The sequence below is a fragment of the Amphiura filiformis genome, chromosome 18 (assembly GCF_039555335.1).
Source record: "Amphiura filiformis chromosome 18, Afil_fr2py, whole genome shotgun sequence".
In the NCBI taxonomy this organism is placed as follows: domain Eukaryota; kingdom Metazoa; phylum Echinodermata; class Ophiuroidea; order Amphilepidida; family Amphiuridae; genus Amphiura; species Amphiura filiformis.
Window position 1 is genome coordinate 26,635,578 of NC_092645.1, and position 23,921 is coordinate 26,659,498.

The 23,921-nt window shown below is 36.6% G+C and overlaps 1 protein-coding gene across 1 annotated transcript; it reads left to right on the plus strand.

Annotated features, from left to right (window-relative positions):
- The first annotated feature begins 456 nt into the window (after nucleotides 1-456).
- LOC140140059 (uncharacterized) lies at nucleotides 457-23,886 on the plus strand. Its single transcript, XM_072161873.1, has 7 exons — nucleotides 457-578; nucleotides 5,122-5,247; nucleotides 17,406-17,549; nucleotides 18,830-18,970; nucleotides 19,599-19,694; nucleotides 20,763-20,994; nucleotides 22,646-23,886. The coding sequence occupies exons 2-6, from the start codon at nucleotides 5,148-5,150 to the stop codon at nucleotides 20,918-20,920; spliced, it is 639 nt and encodes a 212-aa protein (XP_072017974.1). The 5' UTR covers nucleotides 457-578; nucleotides 5,122-5,147; the 3' UTR covers nucleotides 20,921-20,994; nucleotides 22,646-23,886.
- Nucleotides 23,887-23,921: the final 35 nt, after the last annotated feature.

The following is a 23,921-nucleotide window of genomic DNA, read 5'->3' on the forward strand; positions in this document are numbered from 1 at the left end:
GCTGAGATACGTTTTATGAATAGGATACAATTCATCTACACTCAAATATTGACACAAATAAAGGTGACACACAAGAGGAACAGTATGGGTGCTATAAAGGAGATCCCAAGGCTTGGTATAAGGAATGCTATTTCCGCCCATGTTCACGATTTTTCTTGGGAGTTGGAACAAACCCAATACGTTAGTTTTTATATTATATATTTGGCCTTAACTCAAGATTCGCAAGAAATATACAAACATAAGTGCGATTATTGGCTTCTGTGATTCATCAGATCAATGTATTCGTATTAAACTGTAGATCTTATAGCTCAAGTGGCGAACCTGGACAAATATGACTGCCACCCCACTCGCCTTAATTGAAAAGTGTCACGCTTTATTGAATAGCGGCATGGTAAGTGACGTTCTGTCTGTATAAAGACCGATTATCATCTGGTCTCACCTTTGATGAATAACCGTTTCGTTGTATGCACTGTTGAATCAATTCTCCAGAATAAGCGTCGGTAGTTGAGCCTTGCAACGCTTTCCATGTTTTCTGGCAATCATTTTCCTGATCTGAGTTTTGCAGTGCTACTAAACAAGTAAGTGCCCTAGAATATTAGGTTTTTCTTTTTTAGTATTGTAATATTAATTACAAAATTCATTTCAGTTAAGGGATCTAAAATGAGCGTTTATTGCGTTTCGACAGTATTTTTTGTGGGACATGAGAGCACCTCAGACCTATCGAATTGCATTCTGAATACGAAGCACGTCTTTCTGATATCAAATAATTTACATTTTTTGAAAATCACAATATAATACAAATTTTACGACAAATTATAAAAATTTGATATTTTTCAAATTTTTGATATATAACAGTCCTCGAAGTAAATTATATAAATCTAATGACATATTCTTAAAGTGTATGTAGCAGGGAGGAAAAGCCGACAGTCAATTGAAAATTTTGACCTTTCATATTGAAGATATGGATTTTTTTCCCAAAAAGACCTAATTTTTTTTTGGTGTTTTGGGAAAAAAATCCATATCTTCAATACGAAAGGTCAAAATTTTCAATTGATCGTCGGCTTTTTATCCCACCTACATACACTTTAAGTATAAATCATCAGATTTATAAATTTTACTTCGAGTACTGTTAAATATCAAAAATATCAATTTTTAATGATTTGCCATAAAATGTGTATTACATTGCGAATTTCAAAAAATCAAAATTATTTGATATCAGAATGACATTTTTCGTATTCAGAATGCAATTCGATATGTCTGATGTGCTCTAATGTCCCACAATAAATACTGTCCAAACGTTCATACCCCAGCCCTTAAGCGTACTGAAATCTGTACCACTTAAAGGCCCATTCAGTGATTTGCTCATCCCGACTAGCCTGTGTTATGCACTTTCAGTTTCGCATGCGTTTGAATGGGAATTATTTTGCCTAGTCGCCACAAGTTTAGGGAGCACATTTCTTCAATATTTTGACAAGTTGACATAAAATGTTCTATTCTATATTGTTTGGCAATAATGTCTATTGCCAATAGTACGTCCAAAGTTGTAATTTTGTGTTTTTGATCGCAAAGATCGGATATTTTTATTCCCGATTCCAATTCTGCACCCTTCGCAAGGTTGGAGAATTCGGCAGAACTTTGACGACAATTTTGCCTTTTTGGACACTAAAATGCATTCGATCCATAATTTTGTTTCAACCGAGTCTTAAATTAGCAAGCACAATAAGGTGGGTATTAATTTTATATACCTTTGATGAAATTTTGAAGACATTTTTCGAATATCTGACCTGCGCAAACCGTTAAGTGTGTATTTTCCATAGACAGACATTATTTTTTTGAGAAAAATGCAAAAATAGTCACAAATTTACCACAGGGGCGTAGTACCCCTTAACTATCTGGCACTCGCTATTCCATTTCATTTTTATTCCAAATTGAAACTTGTATTTCAAAAAAAAAAAAACACCCAAGGTTTCTTGCCATCGGTGCCGATATGCTTGTTTATTCTAAGAGCCATTTGCTTGTTTATTCTAAGAGCCATTGTGCGGACGTGATTGCAATCACCGATATTGCATCAAATTATAACTATAGCCGTTTTGAAGTTTAAAAAGCAATTGCGTAAGTTGATGCGTAGCCGAATGGTTAGGGCGCTGGACTATGAATCTCTGATTTGAATAATTTTGTGGGTTCGAGTCCCTATGTGGTTGAATTTATTGTTTCCCTCTTTTCTCATTTTGTATCGATTTTCTATTATAGGTACGCCCAGGTACGCTTGAGTTCATGCTCTGCATGGCTGTTTGACAAAGTACCAAAATCTGAATTTTGGTGATTTTTACGATCGTCCGGATGAGCAAATCACTGAATGGGCCTTTAATTCGATTACCGTAAAACCCCGTCTACAAGGATATACCTAAGAAACGCCCTCAATAAAATTGGTTGCTTGTTGTATTTGGAGTTTGAGCAAATATATACTGGCACTTGGTGGCTATGCATTCCATCTAAGTATGTTGTAACACCAATCAATTGTATTGACATAATAACGACTGTTTCGTATATCAGGATCGTATAGCTCAATTGATAGAGCGTCAGACTTTGGAACTGAAGACATGCTGAAGAGAGCATGGTCCGGGCACCGGTTCCGTTTTTTCATTCTCGTTTAATTTTATCTTTTTGACTTGTTCTTTTTATCTTTCTTCAAATCTACCTTTCTACTTTTAATTTTAGGTGCGTTTTTTTTATTTTTTTTTTTTTAGTTTTTTTTTTATAGTTTTTTTTAGTAATTTTGTGGTTTTATAGAAACTAGTAAAAGCATTTATTCTAAATAATAGCGAAACCCACGGTTAGACAGATGTGTTGTAACTACTTGTCTGTCCTCGTCTTTGCAATAAAAACCTATGTTGCACCTTTGTGCCATCCCAATTCTTGAGGTAGGGTGCGTTTTTGGCTTAAGCACGATTTTGTTTCTACTTGAAATGAAATCAAAATAAATATTGTTCTGTTGCCACAATTGCAGTTTTTTCAATAAAAAAAAATAGATGAGGAATAATAATTATTCCATATTTGAATCTATTGTCCCATCAAGAATAGAGTGTCTTCAAAACTTCAATCAATTCATCTGACAAAGGAAACTATTCTGGTCATTCAATTTTGTTTCGCTTGCACCGTACCTGTTATATCACAGGCGTTGGTAGAGAAGGCACACTTCTCTTGTCTTCACCGAAGTAGTGATGTAAACAAGAGAAGGCACACTTCTCTTGTCTTCACCGAAGTAGTGATGTAAACACTAACATGATTAATTACCATAGCTAGCAATGGACATACACTATTTTTTGTTCCACTTGAACCCATACTATAGGCTATTCGCTGTCGATGTGACGTAATTAATCGGATTAACTACCATAGCAATTGATGAATACAATTTCGAATATATAGCCCTGCACTTCATCGTTCACGTGGCACCTATGCATTAAACCATAGTTGTCAAAGAAATGCTAATCACTCGCCATGTAAGATTAGTATTTATGAAAAGAGTGGTATTCAATCTATGTTTGGTGACATACGCGGGTGATTAGTGCAATCTGCTTGATGGTAGTTATTGCGATTATTACGTCACTTCGACAGCGAAGTGTAGTATAGACGAATCCAACAAGCCAAGTGATGGTCAGAATTTATTCGGCCATTATACGCTGGTGAAGTTGCGTAATTAATCGGATTAATTACCATAGCAATAGGTGAAAACAATTTTGAACATATCGCGCTGCGCTACAAGCAGGTTACACTCATCACCTGTACTGTGTATGTCTGCAATCATAGATTGAATACAATACTGGTCTTTTCAAAGATCTTACAGGTGCAGCATGATATGGTTCAATGAAGAGGTACCGCCTGAACGTATCAGTGTATAACGCGGTATATTCAAAAATTGTTTTCACCTATTGCTATGGTAGTTAATCCGATTATTACGTAACTTCGCCAGCGTATTGGAATAAAACAGGAGGATGTGAGTTCATAAGGGCAATGTCGGGGATAGGTCACAATCGATGTGGAGAGATGAGAGGTCCGACCAACAGCCATAGCGATTCAACTAATTCCAGCGGACGGTCTGTGGCTAGTAAGGAATCGTCTTTGACCACATGCGCAGATCTGTCTCGTCAGGAAGATATTTAATATCCCGAATTTATAATATGCCTATGCCTACCAGTTCCATCGTATAACCGATCTGCTAGAGAATATTTGTTACCATGTTTAATAAATTCGTATTTATCGTATAATAAAATGTAGCCAAATGTATATTATGTGTCACACGGTTTTCTGCTGAACCACTAGCAGGCTATGTTACCACATCTATGACAATGACAAAGGTGAATTTTGATGATTTTTACGATCGTCCGGATGAGCAAATCACTGAATGGGTCTTTAGTTCCCTCCTCTCCTTATCCTGCCAATATTATATGAATCAAAGAAAAATAAAGAAAAATAAAATTAAACAAGAAAAAAGACAAAGAAAAGAAACAATAAAAGAAAAACAATAGAATAAATTAAACTAAATATGAAAAAAAATGATCACGAAAGGAGTCTTTAGAAAATGCAAGAAAATATAAATGAAAAGTTTGAACAATATTTTGTTTATAAAAGTTTGTGTGACCGTGATGAGGCTCGAACTCACCATCTTCCGATCTAAAGAACCAAAGTCTTATGCCTTGCCAAGTGAGCTATGCTCGTGAGATGCGAAATAAAGATAAAATAATACATTGTATACCTGCTTGTGTCGGTAAATGATTTGCTCAAATTCCATAATGATATAATATTGTGGAGGGCGCTAGCGTGAAATATGCTATCATCACAGTCGCTTCTATTCCTTATAGACGGGTTTCTACGGTATTACATAACTTACATAACAGCGAAAAGTGGCTGTATGCGGAAGATTACACTGCAATAACAATTGATTTAGTACTTATACACTAATATACGCAAAATAACGGATAAGCTGGTTCACTTAAAACACGCTATGAGTTCAAAATCTAATGCGAAATGCGGTTTTGTTCATATTATGTAATTTAAAAAATTTAATTTCTAATTATAAACTTAACAAAGCTCTTAATTGTTTTGTTTCTTTCCTATCTTCAGATACACTTTGTTACAAATCACACAACATGAAGGGGGTTGTCATTGCGTACGTGGTCCTTTTTTCTGCCGTTATTATAAATTCAGTTTGGGCCTGGGACTCCTGGGACTCCTCAGACTCCTCCTGGGGTGAGTAAAACAAAAGTATCTGTATTCGTAGTAATAGTAGTAATGTAACAGGATTAATTACCATAGCGATAGGGGAAAACAATTTTGAATGTATTGCCAGGGCTACGACACTGGCTCATTTGCATGGCAAAATTACCCGTCTCCGTTGGTTTCGCTCCATCGAAATCAAGCTGGCCATGGAGGAGACTACCCTCCTTTGTGTTTGTTCATTTGTGTATGGAGAGCCATTCTTGGAGTCTATAATGACTTAGGCTACGCTCTCAGCTAGAGTCCGACGCTGCATTGTAAATACCTTTTCTGTGAAATCGCTATAGAGCCAAGCAGCCAACCGGGAACACGTATTCGTTTTGAAAATATAGCATTAAAATTAGTATCACCCTTGTGGTCCCCGTGCAGCGGAAAACCTTAATTCTTTCATTAAAAAGAAATGAACATTAAAAAAAACCGGATCTACCTGTGCACCTATAAAATGGGCACAGCAATTTGTCTCAAATATGAATGAATTTTAAGAAACATACGGGATATGATGAACATTGACCTGACGCCATGATAGTAGGATCTATACCGTATTGTCATAATACCAATATTTGTCATAATATACAATGAGTAATATTTAGCAACGTAAATGTGCAGTTCATATGCACAAACGAATAATGATCTTTATGATATTCAGGTTTTTGTACATCACATATAACATGTCACATAGGAGGTCATACGTGTTGACCTTCATCTATTGTATTTGTCATGTTCATCTGTGTATGGAGAGGAGAAACGCCATTAAACGCCATTAAAACTCCATCAGTATTAGGGCGTAGTTCAGTGAACTCACCGGATTGCTATTCCAGGTACTTTGATAATACAAATAATATGTATTAATGGGTCGAGGTGATTGCATTGAAAAACCTAATAAATTATTCATAACAGTTACGTAATCAATCGATAGTGCGGACACTTTTCATTTGCAAACTACCAAAATTCGTGATCTTTTAGCGTTGGAAAGAAACCATGTCAACTCCTGGGATGTGCACCGCAGCACCTCTTCAATTTTTTTTCTTTTTCTGTGTGGTGGTAGATATTGATGAGAAAATAAAATCCTGAAAATTTGAGCTTCATACGCTATTTTGTTTTCCCGTGGCATCAATTTGAAATTTAGGGGGATCAGCGTAAAAAATGTGTCGCAACGCGAAAGACGATGTTTGGAGGCCCATAAATGTATAAAGGGAAGCCCCTACAACTTTGAAAAGTATCCTGGGGTACTTAATTGTGTAGAGTTCAAATCTGGCATCAGAAAACTTGTAACTCCTTTACTTTAAAAGATATAGGGCCCTCAAAATGCAACTCCAAAAGTAAAAATAATTTTTGTGTCCATTTTTTGCCAGTCGGAACCCTTTGGTAGGACATTACTCTTATCCAATATTGAGTCAATTAGAATAATTTTAGCTGAGATATTACCCATGCAAAACTCCAATAGTACATTTTGTGTACATTTTGACCCCCTGAAAACCAACCAATCAGACAATTTGCCCCACCATCAACTTTAGGTATGTTGAAAATATGTTCTTGGACAACATTTCTGAGAAATAGTGGCTTGGGGTCTTGATGACTTTGCATTAAAAACATCAGTTAGGCTTGCCTACTTACATAGGAGTCATTCCAGCCACATCAACAATAAAAATCCCTTTAAAAAGGGATGTACCGGCAAAAGGATGAATTACAATGAGTAACATTAGATTTCGTTTTTAAAATATAAATATTCAGTAAAAATAATTTTTAAGTGTAAAGATTATGGTTCTATTTTGAGCCAAATTCCATTTGTTGCTATTCTCTCAAAATCAGTCTTTACGTTGTTACATAAATTTGAAATAAGATGAAATAAATTCCAAACATTTAATAACATTTAGCACCAAATGTGATCATTTAGTACCATATGTGATCATTTGATGTGATCCCTTCTACATCCTTAAGAATTTCCGAAGCTAATTCATTAGCGATTTTGCCCAATAGTTTATGTATTCTTCTCTCACTTACGTCAAAACTGTCTATATAGTATAATTGTGATTGCACAAGTGAAACTTGTCAAAGCAAACAACATTCGCATCTTTTAGTATAGATCATAGTGCACTTACGTCCACGGCGAATTCACCGTGACCTTTCCAGCCATAAACCCGCTTATTGAAGATTAAACCGATATATGCAGTACTAAACCATTATATAGTAATCTATTGTCCAAAGCAAATTTATTACCACCTGATAATATTGATCCAATGAGCGACTGAATTGTCCGCTACGGACGACTAATCCAATCGATAATGACTCTATTGACATGTACGAACGGAGCCCCACTGATCGAGTTTTGGGATATTTTTCACTGGTTTGCAGCTATTTGCTGTCATTTACTCATCGAGGCGGAGTACCGTTATTATAAGGACTATGCCAATTATTTAAAGATTGACATGTAGAGAATAAGCTATTATTGATTGACAGAAAGTACTAAATTTGTACCTTGACGGTTTTATGACGCCAATATTCAAAATACGATCAAAAAATGGCTGCCCGGTGAGCGAATTTTTTTTCCGTAGTTAACATTTGAATAGGAGAAACTTATAATACATAATGTTTAGTATTACATGTATTATGAGGCTAGATTCCACATGCCATTATTACTAAGTATTTCTTCTTACTTAACAAAAAGAAACGAACTATATTATATTTAAAATTCTACCAAGGATTGACCGGGGTTCGAACCAACAACCTATCGATCCATAGTCAGACGCTATACCACTATGCTACGAGTAGTTCTGCCAGAAAGCCGTCTTTCTATCATACTTGTTGATTACGGAATAAAGCGTATATACACGATACACTATATTACTAGTTAATACGTATATAGGCCCTATCTCCGATCAATATTGAACCCTAACCCTAACCCTAAGACCCTAACCCTAACCTAACCCTAAACCTAACCCTAAACCTAACCCTAAACCTAACCCTAACCCTAACCCTAACCCTAACCCTAACCCTAACCCTAAACCTAACCCTAACCCTAACCCTAACCCTAACCCTAATAGGCGGGACACCACGTATACAGTTGCTTAAACGGGCTCCCTATTCAAATGTTAACTACGGTAAAATAGTTCGCGCCCGGTGAAGTAAAATGTGCATTGGAATAACACGGCGAGTTTGGATAGATGGTAGGATTTCTTTTTAATAAAAATGTATGTTCCCCCGTTATTAAAGCTTGTACCGGGTTTAAGATTCAGATATTTGGAAAAGAATAAGTATTTGAAACAGAGAAAAAGTACTAAAATCATAGCTTTTATACTTTTTGATATATGATACTAACTAGTTCGTCCTCAATAGCTACAACACGGCGCTACCAGTAGGGTTCAATTGTCTATTGTGAGTGCCCCTGTGTTGTGTGCATACATGTAGTTAACAATAACTGCATGATGTTAATTCATAACAATCTAGTTTTGAAAATTTAAACACACAGAATATTAAACACTATATCAAGAATAATTATTTTTGGAATATATATATAAACAACAAATATATTATAGGCCTAGCTACGCATACTGAAAGCTCCCCAAAGCTATTGTATTAATTTTGTTAGCATGGTTAAAGACTAGTGATAGACGTATAGGAACATAATTCGTTACGTCTGCATTAAAGCTCCATTTTTCTGATTTATATCATCATTATTATAGACCAAAATATATGAAGTTAATCAACTTATCCAAAAGAAGGTAATATTATTGTTTATCATGTTTGCAAATAGGTTTGATAGCAGACTTTTGATTAAGGGCATAACATTACACCCTCTTCTATCATAACATCTAATTATTATCCTGTGAAACTCCTATTAAAATGTAGAACCAATTGTTCTGCCAATTATTCTCTCCCACCAATTACCAATTAATTTTCATGTGTAAGTTTTCTGGAATAGATGTGTAATGACATCAAAACAGTTTCATTAACTTATAGCAAGATCACTGCTAGATAACCTTGATTAACTTATAGCCACTGCTAGATAACCTTGACCACTGCTTGAAAAGCACTATGACCACTGACTGACATACAGATATTGGAGCTTGTACTGAGTATTATCAGGGATATGAGATCTCATATCCCTGGTATTATATTGCCCCCTGTGCTTTATACTCTAATAAGGTCAACGTGCATGGTAAGAGGACCAGCGAATTTGCCAACTTTTCAATTTAGAAAAAAAGTTCCTAAAATATATACTGATTTTACCTTAGTAATGCAAAATCAACACAAAACTTCTGTTGTCTTCACACACCAATTTTGGTATTTCTATTTGCCTTGACAACTTGATAATTTTTTGACAATATTTTCTGTTTTGTTCATATACACTATCTATAGAAAGTTAGAAACAACAACAAACTTGAGCCAATTAATAAGTACCGGCCAGCTGTGGCTGGCCGGTACAAAAAGGGTTGGTTGGTCAGTGGTCATCCCCTCAAATTTGGCTGAAAATCATTTCTAGCATACCTCTATGAGCATAATGAACACATGGAAAAAATGAATGCTCAACTTCAAGTGGTTTGGGAGATATGGCTTGTCAAAATTTGGCCCAGACCCCCACTTTTTGCTCTCTCGAGTCATGTCGTTAGGCCTATAATTCTTTGAGCACTGAGGCTACAGGTTAACTATAAGGGAACAACCCAAAAGTTCGATGAAGCCCTATAAACGAAAGTCCTTTCGTTAGGGAGGGAGGGGGTCAAAAAGTCCGATGTAAGGATTTAATATATCATTTTAAAATTTTAGTATTTTCTGAGGTACGATATCGACATTTTCCAGTGGTTGCTTCAAAATAATTTCAAATCAATATAGAGTGCAGTACTGGCAACCTGCAATAATTTGTAAGTTCATATTTTTAATCAGCTGTACCGCACCTTGATTCTTTTTTATTTGAAAATCCAGCAAGTCATAATTTTTTACGTGCCAAAAAAGGTATGAAGATAAATATTTTAAAATAAAATAGAATATTGGTTTCTTCCATAAACGTGTTCAATATCCTTACATTGTGGCACCCCTCCACATCCCCATCCACGATAGCGACGGTCCTGTATCCTATATATTATATATATATATTAGACTTTATTTCAACACGGAAAGCCCAAATCAACGAAAGTTGTTCTTCCTTGGGGCCGTGCATAAACAAACATACATGTACAAAATAACAAATAATTACAAAAGCTTATTATCTAGACTTAAACATATTACAAACTCAAAAGTATTAATTGTCAAGTCAAAATGATACTTATGGTTACATACATACCATGCTTATGAATCCGGGTTGGAATATTCGATATTTGAAAACTTACGTTAGAGGGGAGGGGGGAGGGGATAGCCTTCTAACGAAAGGACTTTCGTTTATTATAGGGCTTCATCGAACTTTTGGGTTGTTCCCTAACAAATCACATATTTTTAATCTAGAGACAAATGTCTACTCATAATTATATTTTTGTTAAATTAGGTCCTCAATTATGGTCAAATTTATCACCAAAATTGGTAAGAATTAAATTTAGTATATTTCGGTCCATATTTTGACAAAATAGTAACTAAAAATATTTGTAACTGGATTATTGTCTCTAGAATAACAATGGACTTACATGTATGCAAATCATTTAGAAGTGTAAGAGTAACTTGTAAAAATTGGTAATTGTTTCTAAATTTCACAAAAAGATAGGGAAAATAAAAATTTCCAGCCAAGCAGGATCCTGTATTTGTGTCTATTTTTGCATTTTTCTCAAAAACTAAAAACACAGTGGTAACAAAAGTTATGTATATTATAGGGGCAAGGAATCCAATTACTACACTGGAATTTCAGTGACCCAAGACAAGCGGTTCGTTATTTATGATAAGAAAAGAGGTACCACTAGAATGTACCTCATTTCCTATCATATATACTGAACCGCTTGTCTTGAGTCACTGAAATTTCAGTGTAGTAATTGGATTCCTTGCCCCAATAATATACATAACTTTTGTTACCAGTGTGTTATTATGTTTTGAGAAAAATGCAAAAATAGTCACAAATTTAACACAGGGGTGTAGTACCCCCTTAAGACCCTTTTGTTCAAGGCAAACACAAATTAAATTGGTATGGTAATAGCTTAAATATGAAGGATGTGCCAATCGTCATTCGATATTTTTTCATGTAAAGCTCGGCAAAAGAGAAAAAACGGCAGTGTTGAAAATCATGATGCTCCATTTAATAATTGCATGTTGCAACATGAGTCACATTGACGAAAACGTGACGTTTTACTTTTAATATGACGATCTTATCGCTTGCAATGTATATCTGGTATATTAGCACATTCTTTACAAAACTGTCTGTTTTTGACGATTTTTAGATTGTCTGATTAAGCGAATCGCTGATCGTGCCTTCATTGAGCACGAATTTTATATTGTGGAACACATAATAATCTTTAGCTAACATTCTTCAGAACGTTATTAAGCAATGATATAGCCAGGACTAGACAAGGGAAACTTCTTCGCCTTAGAGCATCTCCCCCGTGACCATTTTCGTCTCTTGCAAGTCACCTTTCTTTCGTTTGACCCGGCCTCTCCAAAAAACAAATCCTTCTACATGTACGCCACAGACGCAGCGTAAAAACGAAGCTCATTTTTAGGTATAAGGTATGGGATTGACAACTTTTTTTTTATACAAACATGGTAGGAACTTATATCTTAGGGGAAGTAATAAGTATATCACAAAGTACTCAAAAAATATGACAACTTCAAATTGTATGCATATTAATTACCTAATTTGCATATTTAATTAGCGCAAATCATGTAGCTCCGCAATAAAACATCACAGAAAGTTGGTTGAGGTGTCATATTAAAGCTTTTGAAAAGATCTATACATCGGTCTTACTTTGGAAAATATTCAACCTATAGAGGGTGTGTAATACCTGAAAATGTGATTTGTCCTACATCAATTTTGGGGAAAATGACCAGTTATAAAAAGGTGTGTACTCAGTTATTTTTAAAGTAAGACCGATGTACAGCTATGGCTTTAAAGAAGATTTGTGCCAAATTTCAGCTCTATAGGGGGTGTAGTATTGCTTACACATTTTTTTCCAGATGACAAATCCGCGAAAAAATGAATTAGGAGAAAAATGAGCTTAAAGTTTGAGTAGTTGTTTTTAGATCACATAATGGCACCAAACCTGTAAAAAGTTCATTTTTTTCTTACATTTTAGATTGAATTTATGCAAAACAATTAATCACCCATCCCTGGGTCATATATAACACCTTCATTTTCAAGATGTTTGTCCTCATATCCTTTTTGATACGTCGCAATGTTTTTCTGCGCTTAATCGATTTATCTGAAGTTTGCCTTTCTGCATTTTGTATTCGTATTTCGTCCAGTTTTTTTAAATTATCTGGTGTGTGCATGCCATTTATTAACAACAGCCTCGATTTTCACATTTTTGGTGTCTAATGAAAGATATTGAAATTATCTATCAAACAAAACCAATATCAATGAGATTTAACAATGTTTCGACCCTAATTTTGAGCCAAAAACGTCAAAATTTAGCATTTTTACCCATATTTTGCCAATTGACCTGACATAAAACTTATAATTTCCCGAAAAGCGTGGGTGCATTACTTTAAGATTCTTACTCAAAAACTGACCCATTATGTTCACAAAAAGATGACAAAAAACAATATGTGTGGGTAAAGTCGTTTTTGGGCAAGGACATTTTAAAGCGGAATGACCTCTTAAATTGACTATGTAAGAGGTTTTCTGCACATATAGACTGTGGGCTATGCTAACCTCACTCCCCCCAGGGGGATTTATGGAGGCAGGTATTTTGGGACCCTAATGCATTGAGGTTTTGAAATGCGCTTGCCTGCACATTGGCCAGCGGTGGGTGAGGCGGTGAGGGCGCTTTTTTCAAAATGGCCGCCAAAATCACAAAAATCAACATAACTAGGCCAGTGAAGCTCCTAGCAGCATACTTATGATGTCTACACCCATGTTTTTAGGGTCAAGGAATCCTATAGTATCACTTACATCAACAGGGGACCTGTTTTCCAAGATTTCCAAGATGGCTGCCAAAATTTCAAAATGGCCGACATTGAAAATGAAAATTATCTATATCTCAGTCCTTGAAGCTCCTGCAAGCATAATTTTGATATCTATACCCATGTTTGCAGGATCAAGGAGTCCAATAAAATCACTAAGAACAGCCCAGGACACAAATTCCAAGATAGCTGCCACTGAATTTTAAAATGGCTGCCATTTAAATCAATTTTGTCTATATCTCAGTCGTTGAAGCTCTAAGGAGCATGTCTCTAATGCATTATGCCGTATTATCGGAATCAAGGATTCCAGCCATTACATTTAGGTTTTGAAATCCGTTTGCCTTCACATTGGCCAGCGGTGGGTGAGGCGGTGAGAGCGCCTTTTCAAAATGGCATCAATAATGACACCATAAATAATCAAAGACATGTCTATTACCTAAACACAAGAAGTATCAAAGCCTTAGTAGTATAAGTGGGTAAGTGCAATAGCTGTCCTGTGAACATTTGGCAATATATTATATATTGTACTCATATACACATGTCAGCTACACATGGCAGCTATTGCACTTACCCACTTGGGCACTCAACAGTCGATGTCCCAACTCCAAGATCAACAACTAATCTAATCATATTCAGTAACTCTATTTGTAAAAGGATTAATTCTAGGGAAAAATGAAACGATAGCTAAGAGTAGCTTGATGACGTAGCTCCCAGTTGCTGATTGGTGCTGGGTTTACTGTACTGGTGATACTGGTGTTGATACAGTAGCTCCCAATTGCTGGTTGGTACTGGGGTATCTATCTACTGCTGGTATAAGTGATGATAAAGTAGCCACCAACTGATTGTTGCTGGGTTTAGCTATCTACTGTTGATATTGGCGTTGATGAAGTAACTTCATATTGTTGATTGGTGTTGATGAAGCAGCTTTCAATTGAAGTAAATGTTCATTGGCGCTAAGGTAGCCATCTACTGCTAATATTAGTGTTGACGAAGTAGCTGCCAATTGCTGCTTGTTGCTGTGTTAGCCATCTACTGCTGATATTGGTGTTGATGAAGTAGCTTCCTTTTGCTGATTGTGTTGCTGAAGTAGCTTTCAATTGTTCACTGGCGCTAAGGTAGCTATCTACTGCTGATATTGGTGTTGATGAATAAGCTTTCAATTGTTCATTGGCTCTAATGTAGCCATCTACTGCTGATATTGGTCTTGAAGAAGTAGCTTCCAATTGCTGATTGTTGTTGATGAAGTAGCTTTCAGCCTTATTGTTCATTGGCTCTAAGCTAGCTATCTACTGCTGATATTGGTGTTGATATAGTAGATCCCAATTGCTGATTTTTGCTAATGTAGCTATCCACTACTGATATTGGTGTTGATGAAGTAGCTTCCAACAGACGGCCTGAAGATGCACCTAGGATAAGGTGTGAAACTGTTGCCTCTCAAAACCGTGATTCCAGTTGAATAGTTTAAAAAAATCTAATTTTATAATATCAGCAGTAGATACCCCAACACCTGTCAACAATAGGGAGCTACTTCATAAACGCCATTGACACCAGTAAGCACCAATCAGCAATACTGCTTCACGAACACAGATATCAGCAGTTGAAAGCTAGCTTAGAAACAATCAGCAATTGGAAGCTACTTCATCAACACCAATATCAGTAGTGGATAGCTACATTAGCAACAATCGGCAATTGGGAGCTACTATATCAACACCAATATCAGCAGTAGATAGCTAGCTTAGAGCCAATGAACAATAAGGCTGAAAGCTACTTCATCAACAACAATCAGCAATTGGAAGCTACTTCATCAACAACAATATCAGCAGTAGATAGCTAACCCAGCAGCAATCAGCAATATGAAGCTACTTCTTCAAGACCAATATCAGCAGTAGATGGCTACATTAGAGCCAATGAACAATTGGAAGCTTATTCATCAACACCAATATCAGCAGTAGGTAGCTACCTTATTGCCAGTGAACAATTGAAAGCTACTTCATCAACACAATCAGCAAAAGGAAGCTACTTCATCAACACCAATGTCAGCAGTAGATGGCTAACACAGCAACAAGCAGCAATTGGTAGCTACTTCGTCAACACCAATATTAGCAGTAGATGGCTACCTTAGCGCCAATGAACATTTACTTCAATAGAAAGCTGCTTCATCAACACCTATCAGCAATAGGAAGTTACTTCATCAACGCCAATATCAGCAGTAGATAGCTAAACCCAGCAACAATCAGTTGATAGCTACTTTATCATCACAAATACCAGCAGTAGATAGATACCCCAGTACCAACCAGCAATTGGGAGCTACTGTATCAACACCAGTATCACCAGTACAGTAAACCCAGCACCAATCAGCAACTGGGAGCTACGTAATCAAGCTACTCTTAGCTATCGTTTGATTTTTTCCTAGAATTAATCCTTTTACAAATAGAGTTACTGAATATGATTAGATTAGTCGTTGATCTTGGAGTTGGGACATCGACTGTTGAGTGCCCAAGTGGGTAAGTGCAATAGCTGCCATGTGTAGCTGACATGTGTATATGAGTACAATATATAATATATTGCCAAATGTCCACAGGACAGCTATTGCACTTACCCACTTATACTACTAAGGCTTTGATACTTGATTATTTATAGTGTCATTATTGATGCCATTTTGAAAAAGCGCTCTCACTGCCTCACCCACCGCTGGCCAATGTGAAGGCAAGCGGATTTCAAAACCTAAATGTATTGGCTGGAATCCTTGATTCCGACAATACTGCATAATGCATCAGAGACATGCTCATTAGAGCTTCAACGACTGCGATATAGACAAAATTGATTTAAATGGCAGCCATATTAAAATTTAGTGGCAGCCATCTTGGAATTTGTGTCCTGGGCTGTTCTTAGTGATTTTATTGGACTCCTTGATCCTGCAAACATGGGTATAGACATCAAAATTATGCTTGCAGGAGCTTCAAGGACTGAGATATAGATAATTTTCATTTTCAATGTCGGCCATTTTGAAATTTTGGCAGCCATCTTGAAATTTAGGTCCCCTGTTGATGTAAGTGATACTATTGGATTCCTTTTTACCCTAAAACATGGGTGTAGACATTATATTTATGCTGCTAGGAGCTTTACTGGCCTAGTTATGTTGATTTTTGTGATTTTGGCGGCCATTTTGAAAAAAGCGCCCTCACCGCCTCACCCACCGCTGGCCAATGTGCAGGCAAGTGGATTTCAAAACCTCAATGCATTAGGGTCCCAAAAATACCTGCCTCCATAAATCCCCCTAGGGGGGAGTGGGGTTAGCATAGCCCACAGTCTATATGTGCAGAAAACCTCTTACATAGTAAATTTAAGAGGTCATTGCACTTTAAATGTCCTTGCCCAAAAACGACTTTACCCACACACATTCTTTTTAGTCATCTTTTTGTGAACATAATGGGTCAGTTTTTGAGTAAGAATGTTTAAGTAATACATTCACGCTTTTCAGGAAATTATAAGTTTTATGTCAGGTCAATTTGCAAAATATGGGTAAAAATGCTAAATTTTGACGTTTTTGGCTCAAAATTAGTGTCGAAACATTTTCAAATCTCATTGATATTGGTTTTGTTTGATAGATAATTGCAATATCTTTCATTAGACACCAAAAATGTGAAAATCGAGGCTGTTGTTAATAAATGGCATGCATAATACGAATTATACAGGAAAACGGGTCAAATTTGAGGTCATTGACCTCTGATGTCACGCTCCACCGCTCACGACACTCAAGACTTCACTTTTCCGATGTCCCATGGGATGTTCTATCCAACTATCATAACAAGACACCTGGTCATTTTTGTCAAAGAAATTCTTGCTATCTCTTGGACCATAGGGGCGGACTAGGGGTAGGGTAAAGGCTTACCTGGTGGTGAAGGTGATTTTATTATTCGGTTGCCATGGCAACGGATTTGTAAACAAACCCTAAATTGTCAAATTAGTAATTTTCGATAGTTAATTTTTCACAATTTTGATGTAATTTTTTAATTTTTTCTCTTTAGTTTCTGAAAGTACATACATAAACCTGCTTAATGATGTAGAAAAAACACATTTTGAAAAATTCTTTATTTTAGGGGGTGCAAGCCCATACATCTCGGCGACGACAGGATGTAGCGGATTTCTCTGTCCCAATAATGGATGGTGCATATCCGCGCTTTGGAAATGCGATGGTGATAATGATTGTGGAGACTACTCTGATGAGCAATCTTGTCCTACAGGTACGATGCACGTTTTTACATAATAAATACGTATTACATTATTGTTTAAATGGCAACAAAGAAAAGTAGCCGGAAGAGGTATTCGAAACGGTGACCTATGGATTGCGAGTCCAGTGTTCTACTCTTTGACCTATCTGGCTCTTTGATGGGAATATAAATGCATATCAAAGAGGTGACACTAAATTCATGGTTGTTATTAACAACGCAAACCTATGACAAACTCCATTAGTTTGCCTTAAAAGCGAGGCAAACTATCGATCGGAAATGAATAATTCACACTAAAACAAGTTAGCTCGCCATTGTATCATGTATTGAGGTCACCACATATCCATAAAGGTGTAGTGTCTAGTCACGAATTTTCTCACCGATAGCTTCACATTCGAGGCTAAAAACCACTGCATTCAAAATCTAGTCGGATTTGCTGGAAAAAAAGAGTAAAATCGGGATACCGGTAACGGGTCAACTACTAGGATCCAATCATTAGGGGACGTGCCGCAAACATGGGTAGCATTTTTGACGTTTTGGTACCTCAAACCTCTAAGCCACTTTTGCCATATGGACTGTCTTTTTTTCCAATTGTTTTGGAAAATAGCTAAATTTTGCCTCAATTTTAGAAATGTCTCCAAATTTTTGTGGACTGTTTGTAGAAACTAAGACAATTTGGGTTAAATTTGGCCAAACATTTTGACTTCTTTTGGTATATCGATGGGTTCACCTTTTAAAAGAATGGTATAATGATGGGTCTATTTTCAGCACACCCCTACTCAAACCAAACTTGAGTACCCCTCCCTCAACCCATCAGACAGTAGTATGATAGTGGTGTGTTTTACAAAGAAGGTCTACTCATTTTATATGGGAATGACTTTTTGCAATAGGCATCAAAAAAGTTTCCATTCCTCTTGAAGCTCCAAAGGCAGTGTCAGTCGATCGGTATTTTATAAGGTTTATCATGTTTATCAGGCTTGTTTTTAAATATCAGAGTCAGTAGTCATGGTAGTAGGAATTACAAACAGGCAAAATATTTTTGCGAATTTGATACCAATTAGGGTCTATATTAAAATTCATATATTATGGAAAAAAAAACCGCGGTCCTATTTTTTCATATTTGAGTCGATCGAAAAGTGCAATGCAAACAAGGGCATTATTACCTCCCCCCCCTCCTGTACCTTTTTACCCCTCCCACCGAAAAAATCCCCACTACACTACTGGTGCAGCATGCTATACCAATCCGTAGTCCTAAAAATCTGATGTTGTATAGCCTTAATTTTCTCACTATGCAGTTGCTCCACTCCAGAATGAAATTTCCCTGATCGGCAAACCTACCAGCCAAAGTTCTACACACGCTTCCCAGGGCACCTCTGACCACGCAGTGGATGGCAACACCAACGGATATTATTTCTCTGAGTCTTGCACACATACAGGTGAGTGAGAAAGTTGATTTATAACTAACTTTGTTACAAAGGGATGTAAGGGGGCTGACATTTTCTTCGGAAGGGGGGAGGAGGGTCCGAAATTTACAAAAGTCGGCGTCAATGATAAAATTGCAACCCCTATTTCGGCAACAAAATTTTATGGTCCCACACCACCACCGATACACCTTAGGCTAAAATTCTATTGAAATCTGTCTTTTTGAATAAAATAAACAAACTCTCTGAAAATACCTAAAGTCTTGATTTTGTTGTTAGTCTGGCAGCGCAGAAGATGTCTACTACAGGTAAAAAAGACTAATATGCAACTTGCCTGTTGTATTTTCTAAGTTTCTGTAGCCTTCTCCACTCCGTACGAAGCGACAAGGATTTATCAGTCTGAGCAACTCGGACTAACTTGGCACTTTTTCGGCCCTGGACATGCCTAGGCCTATACATAGTCATTATTACTTTGACTGGCACTATATATGCTATAGTAAGTTATAGTTGTCGCCGCAGCACTAGGGCAGACACTTTTTAAAATCTTATATATGTATACACGAGTATATTATTAATGATTCAAAATGATTTGATGCAACGGACCAATATAATAATGTCTTATTTATTTGTTTTCTGTGTTCAGCATTTAATAATGTAGGCAACCCTTGGTGGGCCGTTGACATGCAGCAAGATGAATGTGTTGATAAAGTTGTCCTCTACAACAGAGCCGATTGCTGTGGTAGGTATAATCTAGTAGGTTTACAACCAATGGCGCAGCGTCATAGGGGCACACGGTTGTTTGATGGGGTCATTTATTAGTTTTTCAAACAAAACATCATGTATAACCAAATTTTAGGCTTAAACAGCTAAAAGTGATATCGTGTTAATGTATACAGATGCGTTTGAGTCGTTCTCAACTTTAAATTCCCCTCTTTTACAAAATTATTCACTTTTATAGTAGTTTTTAAAGCTTTTCGGATATAAAATGTATCTATTAATGACAAAATTGGTGACACTATTTAGTTACTGGAAATTACCCTTTCAAGCTTTTAATACAAATAATTCCTTTTATTGTTTCATAAAATATGTTTATAAAATTTCCTTGTTGCTTGTTTCACCTATTCCAGCTGTTGTAATGGCGGTATTTATCACTAACCCTTGCAAATAAAGAAATATGATTTAGGATAAATAGCGCCATCTATAGTTTGCATTTAGTTAATAATGAAGCCAATTCTATATACATCAAACAGCCGTGGGCAAGGGGCACGTGGCCAACCCCCAAACGATTTGAAAATTTACTCCCCCAGGCTACGTAGTAGGTTTACCCGCTGTGCGTATGCCACTGAAATGTAGCCTATATATATGAAACGTGACACATGATGTACGAGCTGAAAACAAACTACAAGGCTGACAGGCCATTCAAACTAACCATGACTAGACATTTAGAATTGTTTGTAGAGATTATCCAATGGCTACTTGGCGATATCGCATCCGACAACTTCCGGCAACTCCCTTACCCACAAACCTAGAGAAACGATTGCGCACCGATGCGCCCCGTCGATTGCAATAAAATCAAGAAATCTTACTAGGGGCCGGTGTGCCTATAGCCCCTTCGAGGCAAAGGGCGTTACGATTCCATTGTACCATATAAAGTCATACTAGAATTTTTTCTCAGTTTGAATTTTATCCCTACTTTCCACCATTATGAACAAAATCAACGTATAGGATATAGGTTCCTGTACTAAGCACACGTTGACGGAATCTCAAATCATATCCAGATTACTAATATTATTATTTCCTTTTGCAGAAGAGCGACTTGAAGGGGCCATAGTACGAGTAGGATCCAACCCTGAATACGGACAGAACCCAGAATGTGAAAGCCGAGTATCAATGGATCAAAATCAGGTCTGGTTCTCTTGGCGAGCGTATCGAAATAGAATGCAATCTGAGTGGACAATACATTAGTGTTGAATTACCACGACGGGATCTTCTGACACTCTGTGAAGTCAAGGCAACCTCGTGCAGTGGAAGCGGCAAAAGTAAGTATTTTGTTTCTTAATGGTTGCCCTTACACATTAATTTTTCACATTGATGAAAAAACTACTCAGTACCAGATCTTAGCATATCCCTTAGCAAGCCCCGGGCTTAAAGCGTAATTATGTTTGTGAGAAAGATACCTTTAAAGCAATACTATGTGATTTGCATAAAGAATAGATTCCTATTAATGTTTGTTTTCACTGATCACGATGAGATTTCATTCCAGCGCCTACAATGCGTGTATTCGCTCACCGATCGTATGCATGTAATTGCACGGAGCATCGCGCTCGTCGTGTGTACAAATAAGCTGACATCCACCGGACATGTTAACAAGCACTCGGTCGGTGAACTCTGAATAATAAAAACTTAAATTTTACTGTTATTAAAGCATTTCAGGCTTAGTCTTTTACGTGGTATTTTAGTACACCACTGGGCATAAAAAAAAAAAAAAAGTAGAAATCCGAGTAAAATTGAGGGCGTCGCTGTGAAGTAAATCACACATTTAATATGACTTTAAGTGGTAAAATGATGTCTCCTATGTTACCTAAAATATTTGCTTGGTCATGAGAATGCATGGGTCAGGTGATGTAGCAGAGACATGCACTTTCCGTTTAGTATGTAAAAAGGTATCTCATTAGTCCTGCTGTTTGACATCACAATTGCTCAGAGTTCTCAGTTCATTGACTCTTAATCAGAGAAGTTGCAGCCGCTCGGGACGGTCTCCCCTCAATCGCGACTCGCTACTTCGCGGATCGATGTCGCGGCGAAGCCGTTCGTCGATTCCTCCTTCGATTTTGAGTAATCTATGACAAAGACTATAACCACTGGGCCAAAAACAAAAACGAAGAGTCCGCAAAATGTACCAGGCACATTCTTTCCCCGGGACTCTTTCTTGACCCATGTCAGTGAATTTCAAGTTGCACACGATATGCACTGCCAGAGGCCAGTCTTTACACTGCACTGGGATTTGTGTGTAAAAAACATCAGATAATACTATGACTATGTGTTGACCTATTATATTTTCACTGATTTTCATTAATATTCAACGGATTTTCATCGTTAAAATAGGAAACTTGGGTGTAACTGTGATGCTTTTAACAAGCTTTGGGTATAATTTAAACTATCAAAAGTAACATTTGTGATGGTATAGGCAATATGTAACCAGTATAATTATACTTTCACTTATAAGAATGCAGCTGTTTATTTGGACCAGGTATTATTGTTATATTGAACAACCACATGAGAACTTGGTAATCTTAGCGGAGTTTCTCGAAGACAAAGTTACAAAAATGGTAAAAATGTTTGTCTTTGGGTATTGCAGAGAGCATTTTCAATTCTTGTAGTTTTGTCCAATTCTAATCGGTTTGAAAGAATTCTCATTTTAAATTTCCACTAGCAAGTGTTAATTGAATCAGATGCTATATTTATCTTTATCCATGTTAGCAGTAGACTTATTCACTATATATATATATCTAAACGCGGTTGTCGTGACATATAGTTAGCCTAACTGCTTTTGCTTCACGATGCAGTTAGTAAAAAGACAGTATGAGTATTCGTTTCCTCATTAATATTTTGCATTTACTAAGTTTTTACTTGGGATGGAGTTATCCTTCTGTTCAATAATTATGCATTATGTCTTATCTGTTTTAACAGGGATGTCTGAGGAAACGCGTTTGTTGAATTGGCTGAAGCGTGAGCTTGAGATTGACAGTGACTAACATGTGATTCAAAGACGTGCAAGTTAATGCTGAGAAGGAATATGGACACCTTGGATTCATAAGTTCATAACCCATAGAACAATTATTTTTAGTAAAAACCAGCAGAGCCAAATACTCCCATCGCCATGCAATATTGTGCTATTGATGATATGGTTAAAACTTCATCATATGACAGTCAGGTAGTACTCGGAGGTAGGGGTTCTTTTGTACGGGATGTGCCACACAGACCTTCGGATGATGACTTATGCCTACTTTGGTTGGTTTTGTCACAAAAAACACACCAAAAAGCACCCAAATGCGTCCTAATTGGGCGATTTTAGGGACACTTTCTGAAAACTCACCCATCGATATACCAAAATCGTTGAAAAGGTACGTGGCACATCCCCGTATACATTCAACAAAAGAGAACCCCCATAGTGATATACCCATTGAACACAAAACGTTTGGTAGCAAAAGAGCACACAAAGTTTGCCAGAATATGTGAGGTTTACGTTATACCCCACAACAACACTTTGTTGCCACAAAACATTGTATCATAATGTTGTTGAAGTAACAAAACTTGTTGGTAAAAACGTTTGCAAAAAATATAATTTAGGCTTACATTTGACAACAGCTGTCGGACTATAGCTATAAACCAGAAAATAAAGGCATGTATTAAGGGATCTGGAATGAGCGTGTTGAGCGTTTCGACAGTATTGTTTGTGGGACACGAGAGCACAGCAGACATATCGAATTGCATTCTGAATACGAAGAATGTCTTTCTGATATCAAATAGTTTTCATTTTTTGAAATTCACGATATAATACAAATTTTATGACAAATTATTGAAATTTGATATTTTTCACATTTTTGATATATAACAGTCCTCGAAGTAAATTTTATAAATCTAATGATATATTCTAAAAGTGTATGTAGCTGGGAGGAAAAGCCGACGATCAATTGAAAATTTTGACCTTTCATATTGAAGATATGGATTTTGTTCCCAAAAAGACCTATTTTTTTTGGTGTTTTGGGAAAAAATCCATATTTTCAATACGAAAGGTCAAAATTTTCAATTGATCGTCGGCTTTTCATCCCACATACATACACTTTAAGTATAAATCATCAGATTTATAAAGTTGACTTTGAGTACTGTTAAATATCAAAAATATCAATTTTAATGATTTGCCATAAAATGTGTATTACATTGCGAATTTCAAAAATCAAAATTA

Excerpts from the sequence above, each read along its gene's own strand:
- LOC140140059 (XM_072161873.1), top strand. The coding sequence starts at position 5,148 with ATGAAGGGGGTTGTCATTGCGTACGTGGTCCTTTTTTCTGCCGTTATT. Across the intron at positions 18,971-19,598 it reads TGAGTCTTGCACACATACAG|CATTTAATAATGTAGGCAAC; the intron begins GTGAGTGAGAAA and ends TTCTGTGTTCAG. Across the intron at positions 19,695-20,762 it reads CAACAGAGCCGATTGCTGTG|AAGAGCGACTTGAAGGGGCC; the intron begins GTAGGTATAATC and ends TTCCTTTTGCAG.